The 13,226-nt window shown below is 38.3% G+C and overlaps 1 protein-coding gene across 5 annotated transcripts in view; it reads right to left on the bottom strand.

The window, feature by feature from the left end:
* LOC105689160 (zinc finger protein rotund-like) overlaps positions 1-13,226 on the bottom strand; it is a 102,042-nt gene that overhangs the window by 28,531 nt on the left and 60,285 nt on the right. For all 5 annotated transcript variants that reach the window (XM_020854135.2, XM_020854136.2, XM_020854137.2 and 2 more), the window contains exon 5: positions 6,417-6,595. In XM_020854135.2, coding sequence (XP_020709794.1) covers positions 6,417-6,595 — 179 coding nt within the window. The remainder of the gene's footprint in view (positions 1-6,416; positions 6,596-13,226) is intronic.

Below are 13,226 nucleotides of genomic sequence, written 5' to 3'. Positions count from 1 at the left end.
ACTGTGCCTCCCTCCAAAAACAAGGCAAGCAAAAAGAAAAAAAAAAAAAAAAAAGGCAGATTTTTTTCTTTTTACCTTTTCTCGTTTCTTTCTTTCTCTCTTTTCAATTCCTCGGGCACACGCAAGCTCCCCGCAACACGCTCGGATTGGATTGAACGGGGAAGAGAAAAAAGTAAAAAATTACCCAAAAAAGGCATTCGAGATCGCAAAAAATCACAAAATACAGGTTACCCCACTACCACCGGTATTCGGGTACGCTGTTTCCATTCATCGATATCACTATATACCCGATGCCATAACGTACAGATGGTTGTTTGGGTAGAGATGACGGGAAAAAAAAGTAAAAAGAAAGAAAAAAAAAGGGGCTAATCAGAGGAGAAAGATCATTAAAATCACGTTTTGTCTAGACTAAATACGGACGTGTGTATAACGCGTAGTCAAATCTGATCAACTTTAAAATAAATCATTCAAAGTTCTGCATCTTTTTTCACTTCGATTTCTATTTTTTCCGATCGATCGTACACGCCACGCTGACCGAATCACATTAAACGTGTATATGTATATATATATCTGTAATACAGAATGGTTTGTTTTTTAAGTCGCGCCGCGCGTATATTATACATAAATGATCCTGAGGCGTTAGTTTAACCGGTTCCAATACGTCCTTGATGATTTAAAAAAAAAAATTATATATAGGTACGATATACACACGCGTTCGTATATCTGTACACGTACAATATACTGTATATGTCTATTTATTAACGCGTCGAAGTGCTCCGGTATATTACGGTGATTGTAGACCAAGTCGGCTGTACGCATATCCCAAATATATCTATATATACATACTTTATATATAGATATACACTTTTTTGTACATAAATATATAGCATAAAGAGAGAACTCGCGTGACGACGAGAAACGAGATGTGAAGTGAATAGCTTTTGGATCAGGTGCCCGGGTGCCCGGGCAGTGCAGCAACAGCAGCAGCAGCAGCAGCGGCAGCAGCAGCGGCAGCAGCTAGCCTCCCACGCCAGACAATAGTCTTTAAGCCTTAGACTGAACATGATACCCTATTTACTCCTTATATACTAAATTTCTAAGTCCTACGTAGGTACCTCCTATACACATTTAATACGAGTACGTTAGATGAGGAGACACATCTACGCACCGTAAACACAACGCTGAAGCACAATACGCGCGGAATTATGTAACCCTGAATGCCTTACAAAGATAGAGCCTAGCTTTTCAATACCATTCACTGTACAGACATACACGTGATCGAGAATCACGATAACTTTCCTCAAACGGTGTGAACTTGCAGTCCAAGATTTTATTCGATCCGTTCTTTATAGCCTCCGATCCTGCAGCGAATCAGACCGACCGAAACTGCCAACGAAAATTTTCCGTACGCCGCGGTGGAAAAAGAGCTTGGCACCTTTCGCTTCCCGACAAAATTTACAGACGAAATTTAGTCACCGACGTTGACCGGATGATAGTCAAAAAAATTTCATCCGTCGCGACGCTCTGATACGGCGACCGAGGAATTTTCGAAAACGAGAGTGATGAAAAAGTGGACACGAGAATGCTGGAGATATAGATACAGGTATAATAACTGTTGGATCAGATGAGGAATATTTGGGGTGAGACGTGCATTCGATTAGAATTAGATCTGAACCGATGTTTTTAGAATAGAGGTTGCCCCGATGCCTGCCCGAGAGGGGGATGCTGCCCACAAAAGGGCTAAAAAAGGAAGGAGAAAAAAAAAAAACGAAGAAGAAAATAGTTTGATGGAAAAAAATGACAGGGCTCTCGCTACCGTGCGTGATGTGGCCAGATGAGGCTCCAGTTCGTATGTATATATATGCCCGCCGCGATGCATCGGGGGGCCTCAATGGGGCCTCACGCAACTCGCCAGCCCATCAAATAAGATCTTGGAACCTTTTTTTTTTTTTTTTCTACCTCGTAATTTTTTTTTACACTTCCCCCCCTACGCGTCTCTTCCTCGCCCACCCCACCGGTGTCGTACAAGATTCCCGATTTTTGGAATAACCTGATACCAATATTCGAAGGATAATTTTCATCCCTTTTGATTTTACACAAACGATTTTTCGGAGGTAAGGAAAAATCGAAAACAGAAGAGAAAAAAAAACTGAGAAACGAAACGAGCATCTTGAAAAAAAAAATCCTCGCACAGGTGAGAGAGCGGTGAAAAAAAAGGAGAATAACAAGAAAAAAAAAAGTGTAAAAAGTAGAGGGGTAAAACAAAAAAATGGTCAATCTATCGCGATATAGTTTAGTATCAGCTATCGTATGCTTCGCTTTCGTATCTTCTTTCATTTTGATATCCCATTACGATCAACCACGGTCAAAATAGATGAACGGTCCCCGCTGCACCGGGGGCCGAAAAGAAATTTCTATACCTAGCGCAGAACGTTAACCGAAAAATGCTGAGAATCGGCCCCGGCCCTCACGCAACTTGCCAGCTCATCAAACGGAATCTCGTATGATGACGGTATATACATATGTATTTTATTCATTCCACATACCGCGTATTTATCTGTATTCTTTTTTCATCTAAACAAAATTTCGAACACGTAATAATTTAATAATATACAACGTTCTACATTTTTTTCTTTCTTTTTTCACCACACGCGTGTAATTTACCGTATTTTTGATGAATTTTTGTTCTTCCTTTTATATTGCCTTACACAAAATCTATTCTTTTTATAGTAAAAAAACTAGACCGAGGAATACACTTATATTAATATTAACGGCCTCGGTTTGATAACCAAAGTTCAGAAGGTTGATTCGTTTGACCCAATGGTCTTGACGGTATAAATGTGATATCTAATTATTACGAGTAACTAGACGTAGAAGAATCGGGGAAAATTATCGCTCTCATTTAACGATTCGAAGAAAATCGCCAATTTCGTATGTACACACGACGCGCGTATTTATCGATTCTTCTATCATAATTAATATCATTACTTTGTTTTTCTTTCGATATTCTTCACGTCGCGATGATCGATGCGTCGGTTCACTCAAAGTTTCTACTTTGCCTTTCACACACATGTACAGAGTACACAACTATGTTTCGGGTTCATAGAGCATCCGCTTAATTACATTCGCTCGTTAAGTGCATGAAGACACATGTGAATAGGAATGGTAGAAATATATACGCAATTTCCTTCGTATTAAAATTCTCGATTTCATTTGCGATCAATTTTTTACATCTTCCCCCATCACATGGGCATTGATTCAAACCCTGTAACCCTTGCAGGAACAAACATGGATCATCGTAAGCTATATTTATCGCCCGTTGAATGTACGAGCACACCGTACAGTGTACGTAACCAAAGGTAGAACCGTCTGCATTTCATTGATAACCTTATATATATTATGTATATTTATGTACACGTATTTAGTACATAAAGTGTCGATTTTCAAGCAAACCGCGCGATGTACACATATAACGTAGCGTATACGGTGTGGAGAAGAAGACTAATTTCGAGATGGTCTTTATAAAGATGATCGGCGACGGTTCCCGTGGAACGGATAAAGAAGAAGAAGGAGGAGGAGGAGGAGGATGAGATGAGAGAGAAGAAGACGAAGAAGCGGCGGCGGAAGATGAGGAATAAGAAAAAGATCAATTGAGAAAGATGAAGATGAAGATGAAGAAAAAGGAGACGGAACGTGATGCTCGGATGGCGACGGGGTACGGGGTGTGTATATAGTAATTCGGTACATAGAAGAGGGGCAGGAAGGGTACAGAGGAGAGACAGGATGCTGTGCCGTCACGGTACACTAGCCCCCGGACTTGAATCCCAGCCCTCCGGCTAAGAAGGCGCATAGCCTTCGCTTCTACCAGATATTCACGTATTCGTTAACTTGTCTCCCGTGCGTGAGATACGTATTTAAAAACGCGTATAGATAAATACAACAACTTTATAGAAAAATATTTCACATACGCACTTGTCTACGTAAACACCTAACTCGGATTTCTACCTATACCCGTACCCACCCCGCACACGCACAGATTTATCTCGCGTCTTTGACGCACGGACACCGTTTCCACATTTATGTGTGTAACGCGCATATCGTAATGGATATTATTTATATGAAGGCAAACGTATGATATGATCTATATAATAATTATATTTTATTTATTTATATATACGTAAAAAGTGATAATGGCAACCTACGTAATCGCGGTGGAAAATCATTCGTTTATAATGATTACCTTTGATTTATCTAAAGATCTTTCATACCGATGACCATTCGACGTTTTATAAAAATTTAATCGTCGTGCTTAACAATTCATGTACGTGCGGCGTAATGGTTGGGGCCTAATCGGTCGTTTTACGCGAAAGTTATTAAAGAATTTTTGGTAAAAATTGATTTCCTCTTATCCACATCCTACGTCTTCGCGTTACAACCAGACCCGCCCTTTTCAGGTTCGATTTCTTTTTCTTTCGCTTTTTCATGCATACTACATGTATATTCGCGTACATTACAAGGATTACTGTACACTATGTATACCATTAAAAAGTTTCAAGGAAATTAAAAACGGAACGCCGAGAATAATAAATTTAAGCTACCTTTGGGGCTGATGAGAAAAAAATTTTTTTACTAAATAGTTTTTCGAGTATTATCCTGTTCTAAAAAGTTGATGACCGATCGAAAATCGGAATACGAGATGAAATGAGATGAGCCTTGTTACGCCCTCAAAAATTCTGTCATAAAATATGTTATTGCCAGCAATTCAATTTTTTTTTCGAAATCGCCACAACCCTTTGGCTACCTGCTTTATTCCTTGCGGGGACTCATTTTCGTTTGTACGACTTGTCCTTACGGGGCCTCACGGTATAGCCGTACCAAAAGACCGTGGTGTACCTAAGACGAGTTCCAAGGTACACCACAAGGAATACACTCTCGTGAATGGTCGGTGTTTTACAACAGTGGCACTACCGTCCGCCCGAGCCCCCTCAACCCCTTCGTCTTTTGTGAAGAGAGACGCTGGATGCGGTAGGCATAGGGTTGGAAAATACACCCGACTATGTATCGTAAAGGGTTAACGTACTGTAAAACAACCCATTATTCAGATTAGAAGAAAAAATAGAAATATATATAAATTATAAAAGAAAATAAAATGAAGTAAAATAAAAACTTTTCTAAAGTAGTAAAATGAGATGGAGAAAGAGAGAGAAAATCAACGTCCAGTTATAATTTTACTGCCCAAATTACAGCGTACAGATTTTGAAGAAATCTCGACCCTCTGATCGCGGTGGAGTTTTAGAAAACGCAAAGAAAACAATAAATAAAAATCATCAGATAGTTTTCCCTCTGCACGTGAACAAAATCAATACGATTTAGTCCTAATAATTAACAATTTGTTGAGTTGTGTAGATTGTGGACGCGTCATTTAAATTTTATTAATATATACGTATCAGAAAACGAGTGGGCGTGGGGTATGAAATTCCGGCACATTTATAGACGGTATTATGTATATTATGTAGTTAATTAGGTGATTAAAAAAAAGTGATTACCCGTCTGCGAGATAGAAGTTCTCGTATAGGTACACGATAAGTAATCCTATCGTCGATATCCACCGATGATTTACGATTGCTTTTGAAATCACTCGATTGTGAAGCAACAATTAATAAACAAAGAAGGAAAATAGAAAAAAAAGGGGTAATTTGTTTAACAATTAGATAATAAATGCAAGTGTATCTGTGAATTGTTCGGACGCGCGAGTATTGCAAGGTGTTGAAGAGAATACCCAGGCAGAGTTTTCTGCCGCGACTCTTTGTATCTATACGGATTTCCATAAAATAATAATATCGCTAACGAGATGGGCCTTGTATCCGCGATGATCTCATTTATATAATCAAGTCTGACCACCAACCAGATCCTGATAGACGTAGAGCCACCTCCATATCCACCTTCCATCGCCATCTCCATCTCCATCTCCATCTCCATCTCCGTCTCCATCTCCATCTCGATCTTCATCTCGATCTCCATCTCCAACTTCTTCAACATATCAACTCCGGCTCTCTCGACTGTTCGAAGATCATCAGGGACGCAATTTCCGTACGAGCTTTGCGTCCACTGACCCCAAACAGCTAGGCCTCGAGACCTCTCCAACGTTACCTCATTCCGTCCTTATTTTTTTTTCTCATTCTTTTCTTTTTTCACTTACTTTTTTTTCTCTTATTCACCACCTTCGTGTGTATTTTATTTTTTTTCTTATGATATTACTTTCTATCACGTATACCTGATACACACGATTGATTCATTTCCACTTTCCCGTGAAGAAAACTCGCCACACTTTACTATCTCTTATGCATAAGATATCGGCGATAATTCTTTGGGTATTTTTTTTTTTTTTGTTTCAACGTTAATAAAAATCAACTCACCTGCGGGCACATTTTGCACTGATATTTCCTAGGTGGGTGAGAATGTGGACCGCCGAGGTGTGGATTCAAATGTGACGGATGCGATGGTTTCACGGTCAAAGGTTGGGGAACCACGAGGAGGCTGGCAGGTGGACTTCCACTGCTGCTACCACCAGCACCCGATCGGTATTGGTCATCTCCTGTAAATCGAAAGGAAATTCGAACAAATTTAAAAACTAATCTCTATCCCTTCAGAAACGAGAAACAAAAAAGAAATCATTGATTCGTGTATTGTACGGTTCGCGATAAACAATCGTGCCTCGGTTAAACCTTAATCGGCAGGGTCATTTGGATCAAACAATGATATAGAAATAAGATGGCGCGGTTTCGAGATGTATTCTATACCTATACATTTCGATCAATAAGGTATAATGTATTCCGAAACGGGTTGGCTGAGGCGACGAGAGCAACGCGAGACACACGCGCGCGTTGATACGTAATCATATATGTAAATGATAATTATCAGGTTCAAGCTCGCTGGAAAGATCAATTAGTTATACGTTATGTCTATACAGACTACTTGTAACATTTATAACATTTATACATAGATGAATACACAGGTGAATAAATATCATAGATCCCTGTAGTACGCGACTATTTTCTATGTGTGTCGAGACGACCTCCTGTCATTTTACTGACGCAATTATACATCCACTACCTCTGGCTATTGCAGGAACATATGCGCAAGGGGCAAGGATCTTTACAGTTGCAAGGACGGCTGAACCTGCAACGGGCACGGGTACAACCTCTGTCATTAGACATTCTACGTTAATGCTCAAGATATTGGCAATCTCTGTTCAGTTTTTCTTCATTTTTTTTTTTTTCTTTTATCTATCTTAGTTCTTTTCTTTTCTTTCATTTTATTTTATTTGGTTTTTCCATTTTTTTTTTCCCTTCAATGGAGTCTTTCACGCCGATCGTTGTACACCGCGTGCGTTAATAACCGTTGTGTTTAAAAACAAGTTTTAAAAATTCTTATTAACGACATAATGACGCCGCTGAAAGTACGCGTACCTCGGTAAATAATGTCTACACCATATACGTATTATAGAATCCGAATAAAAAGACGTCATTTGCATCAGACGTAAAGGGGGTCAGACGTGATACGTTCGTTAACTAATTGTTAACCGCGTATTAAAACTATGTTAATACTCTTCGGAAAACTATCGGTCCGTCGATATCACCGAACCGATCGAGAAACGCAAAAAAATCAAATGTCTGCGGTTCGGATCATCCGATGTAGTATCCACGTTATATATTCCGTACCCATAGAGATTCTGATTCATTTATCGATTTTTTGCTCATTTTCGTCAATTTTAATCGATTGAATTATTTAAATTTATTTATTTATTTTTTTTTTCATTCTCATCGTCGTTCTACCGCTCGGTTTTAGAGTTGTTGGCCATGGTTTGAAATGGTAACCCACTGCGAGTCGAGTGGCCAGTAATTCACACACATATGAAAAGATACACGCACGTTAAGTACGTATATATATTTACACGTACACGTATTCAACGTGCGTGGGCAACATATGGTCTGAAGAGTAGTTTTACGATGGTACACATGACGTCATACCTTACAACCCGTAACTCCCTGTGCATGTGTAATGAAGTTGGCAAGTTTCATTCTCCTTTAATTTATGAAAACTATAAAATTAGATTTAATTTCATCTCCTCAACTGAACGATTCTCTCAAACGACGGTGCGTTTCGATTCAGCTATTTTCACCGATGCAATCACGGGCGTCGATATCTTAGATGCAAAATTTTCCCTGTTCATGGAAGTGATTGCGGAATGAATCAGATCGAAACTAACTTCTTCGTATCACTACGCAGGAATGATAAATAAATTATTGCAACTAGTAGTTGGAAAAAAACGACCAAATATAAGTAGCAAAAAGGCGAAACGGTAGCTAGTTTTATGCATTGTTTGAGCGTTAAAGAGCCTCTTTGTCATCTTGTGATGGTTTACAATTACCGTACTGATGGGCGTGGGAATTGAACAATTATTTTCATTGTACACATGGAATTGTTTTTCTACTCTGTCACGCGTTGACGCTTATATAGTACGCGATGTATGTCTATATAGTTTATGGTATATCGTATGTATATATATATATGTACACGCATTTACACTATAAAATATATAGGATGTGCTCACAAGTCCCGACTAAGTGTCTACTTTGACACGAACGAGTTGACCATCGCTATCGCGGGACTGGTTCGCGTTGCGTCCACAATTAACGTTTGGCGTTAATTTTTTCTAATTTTCATGAATTTCTAATCATTCGATATCCTTTCATTTTTTTTAATCGGTTCATATCACCGTACAAAAAATCGGAAACAAAAAATCTTAAAAGGGAAGACAAAAAGAAACAGGAAAGAAATGTATGTAAAGTGAGACGATCCAAAGAACCGGCAAACTATTTTTACGCAAGATAATTATAAACAGTAAATAATTATTAACCTATATAGTCAAGTTGTAATTCCAGCAACATAGTGTGTCGTGTGAAAAGAAGATGGTACAAAAAAGAAAAGAAAAAAACAAATGGTAAAAACTGCAAGTTCACACAGTAGTTTGCTTCTTGCTGGTACTTTTTTGTTTCTTTCTTTCCGTCTTTCTTTCGCGTAGGTCAGTTACTCGATGACCAATTATCACCACTGGAAACACATTTCAACGAGTTACTATAAGGTTTTGAATAATATACAAATTTTTGATACATTCGTCCGATATCTTCGATCACCTAAGAGATATCGAACACTTAGATTTTTATTGCACTTCATTAAAATCGATCATGAAAATTCGAAGGATTTTTGATCCGAACTAGTTGAACAACGAACACAGACTGATCACGTAGTCCACGTAGTTTGCTGTCTGAAATAAAATAATATAAACTAATAGCTGAGACTGCAACTTTTTATTTATGATATTTCATTATCTTTTTTTCGTCTCTTTTTTCCCCTCTTCAACTAAAATTATTTTCATTATCTGTATTTAGTCACAAACCGGTAGTGGTTAGCGAAACAAGGATGGATATGAAAAGTTGCATCGATTGCACAAAAAATGCATTATTGTAAACATCTATTTATATATTCCGGCGGATTATTGAATACCTCATTGGCATTGAATAAGATCAATAACGCAATGTTATTTCCGTGATTTTGGTCACCGGATCCAAGGAGAGATTCGCGAAAAGAATTCAATTTAATATGTACCTATATATAAATTAGAACGAAAATGAACCTCTCCGAAAGTTATACACACGCCTAAAAATAAATTCAATTAGTTCGATGTATATGATACTTATATATGTTTGAAATCGGCCACTCAAACCTGTAATTAATAAATAAAACCATGACCTATCCAACTCATGTGTTGCATCGATAATTTTATAGGTGGTTTTTGCGAAGTCAATTAATAAGGCACAATATACCACGTAAGTGATATTAAATGCGGTAGTGGTTGAAAGCTGTGGTGCAGCTTCGACATTGTGAAAAATAATCTTAAAAACGCGACGAAAAGGTATTTTGATATTTAAAGTCCTCGATGCTCCTCCGATCGCATACATATAACACGTAAGAGAAAAATCGTGTGAAATAAAATAAAATAACACAAAATAATATAAAGTCTGATGATAATTTTTGGCTAGTATAAAATCTACTGTCCTCGAATCGATAATTAATGCACCTTAATCCGAATGCGAATATTCGGTCAGTAGATAACCGGCTGCATTTTTGAGTTGGAAGGTTACGCGACGTTATATAAGGTGTTCAACGTAAATACGTGCACATACACATACGTACAACCTAAACATGTACGTAAAATTGATCTATCCGAATACTCGATACACGTATGTGCATACCGATACCCACACGCGTTTCTAAAACCGGTCCTAGCTGCATGCAGATACTCGAAAAAATCGGCAATCGACCTTGACAATCGGGCGAAGTACGTGTGTAATCGTAGCTATAAAAATTACACGCATATCCGTATGGGATGTATCCTATCAATTTTTTTTTCTCTTTACCCTCCTCCGGGCATATTAATTTTCAGTATGGGAATTCGAGTGTATACCTACATCGAATGAAAAAGCAAAAGCCAATCGTTCAATCTGCGAAATTACTTTCGATAAATTTTTGAAGAATTTGAGAAAAGAATGGAAACAAAAAAAAAAAATTCGATCCAAAAAATTTTTGTATGTTGATATTAAATTTCCATATTTACACGAAGCGTTCGATACGGACCCGCGTACGTTCGTCGGGGCCTCTGAGTTCGAAAGGGGGACCTTCACATCATCAGTGGGGACCCACAGACAGTTTTAATTGGCAGTAAACTTTGCAGTAGACGCAAAAACATGAAATACTGCTACAGGCCGAGAGTGACTCTGCTCCTCCACCGGCAGCCCTGCTGCAACATCCAGCCTTTACCTCAGGAGTCCCCCATGACTGCAGGTAGCCCCGACGGTAGCCATTCTCTATATACCTCTTGTACGTCCGTCGTCCACCACCGCATCTCTTTCGGAGTGTTGTACCTCTATATATATTAAAGTGTTGAGTTGCCTTGCCTCGGTTTGCGTCGCGACGCCGTGGCAGTAGCAGCAGCAGCAGCGAGGAGGTATAACAGGTGCATGACTTTAATGCACCGGCCATCATCATAGAAGACGCGGTGTCCTTTGATACGGATGCAAGGGTTTTACCTCGCTGCTACCGGATGGCCCCGAGCTTGACCATTTTTCGTCCAGCGTGCATTTCGTTCTCTCGACGAATTCAACGTCCGATAAAAATTCATTAAACATTTTAACGGGAAGAATGAGAGAGAATTCAATCAAAAATACCTCGCCACGATTATCATACCTCCGATCGAAACGAATCGATTGTAAAATATCGAAATTAATTTTCTGCCATTTATGTAGCTGATCAACGGCGAGGATCGGGTACACACATACGTCTGTATATTGGTAAAATTTCAAAGGTTAAATATTTCATCATCCGCTAAAAATGTATCGTTCAAATCTAGTATAAGTCTCTACCTATAAATATTAAAAATTTTTGCTAGACGTTCTCGCTGATTAAATTTGAGAAGATTTTCTGAAATTTCTTCCCCTGTCACATGAATAATTACGGGCGAGAAAATCTCGGTGAATAAAATATAGTTTGAACTTGGATTCCCGGGTTATACAGCATTGAAAGTTCTTCCGCCTTTCAGCATTTCAAAATTACAATCCGTTCACGCATACGTACGTATGTACGCACACCTGTACACCCGCCGCGTGCGTCCAAGAACGGACCCTCAATTAAGCCCGAGACCAAGTTGAGTAATTACCATCAAAGAATGGAACGGCATCTATCCGAAAATTGAGAAAAAAAAAGGAATTAAATAAATGAATAAAAAGAAGAGGAAGAAGAATGAGATACTGGAGAATGAATCGGGCCGTCCTGAAAGAGAGAAGTTTTTAATGACGCGGAGGATCGGAATCGATCTGATCGTCGTACATTTTCATCGTCACCGGAATGCCCCGTTCACGCGTCGTTCGATTTTGAATAAGCAGTTATGCACGTACCTTATGCGATTAGATATACATAGAATCATGTATGAATACATGTGCGCTAAATCACATGGAATAGAAAGGTGTAGTAAAATCTATATCCGATATAGGTGTATGCCAAGCATAGAGCCTGCACTAGCCAACGTGGTTTTCTAGCATTGACCTAGGCGTTGAAGTTATATACATACATATGTGTTATAAGGCTGCCATTTTTTCTTAACTGCCAGAGAAATTGAGTAATCAGCGTCTAAGATCATAAAAGGAGAATCATGTTTCCATAACCGTTTTCACTGCCAATGTTACCGTACACTTTTTATCTTTCTTCCTCTTCTTTTTTTTTTTTTTTCTTTTTCTTATGTCTCACCCTTTTACATAACACACGAGCTGTCTACGTGCCATTAGAAGGCGCAGCGCATACACTAATCATGCGCTATGTATTAGGGTGGGTTGAAAAAAATTTTTTCGCTGAAAGTACCCCACTTGATTTATTATTTATTCAAAAAACAAGTGGGCTACCTCAAAATATCGAGTAAAAAATGTTTTTCACCTAATGATTACTCGATCGATTGCATAAGTAGATGATTTTATCTTTCAGAATTGGATTCCTGAGGTAATTATAAGTGAGATCACTCTTAAAAAGCCAAAAATAAAATCGATTTTTGGGCCAAAAGTAAAGTAGTTTAGAAATTGATTGTATTACACTTTTCTTACGTATTTTGACTTCAGGAATCCGAATCTGAAAGAAAAATTGATCTATCTATAAAATTGACCGAGTTATCGCCAATTTTCATCTTTTTGGGGTCAAAAATAAAAAATTGATTTTTTAATCTATCTTTATTTAATGTGAGCTCAGGAATCCGAATCCGGAAGAAAAATTGACCTATCTGCAAAAATGACCAAGTTATCCCTATTTTTTCGCATTTTTTACCATAAAAATGAAGATATCTCGAAGGGAAAAAATCGTAGCTCAATTTTCTCGACGGATTCGTGTTCCTGAGGTCAAAATACGTAAGAAAAGTGCCATACGATCAATTTTAAAAAATAAAAATTTTTGGCAAAAATTTGAAAAAATCGTAAGGGGTACCCCTTGGAAAAATCTCAAATTTTGACCAAAATTTTTTATTTTTTTAAATTGATCGTATAGCACTTTTCTTATGTTTTTTGACCTCAGGAACACGAATCCGTTGTCCAAATTGAGCTACGATTTTTTCCCTTTGAGATATCCTC

Source organism: Athalia rosae, chromosome 5 (genome assembly GCF_917208135.1).
Source record: "Athalia rosae chromosome 5, iyAthRosa1.1, whole genome shotgun sequence".
Taxonomy (NCBI): Eukaryota; Metazoa; Arthropoda; class Insecta; order Hymenoptera; family Athaliidae; genus Athalia; species Athalia rosae.
Note: the sequence above shows the minus strand (reverse complement) of the source record. Positions and strands in the feature narration are given on the sequence as shown.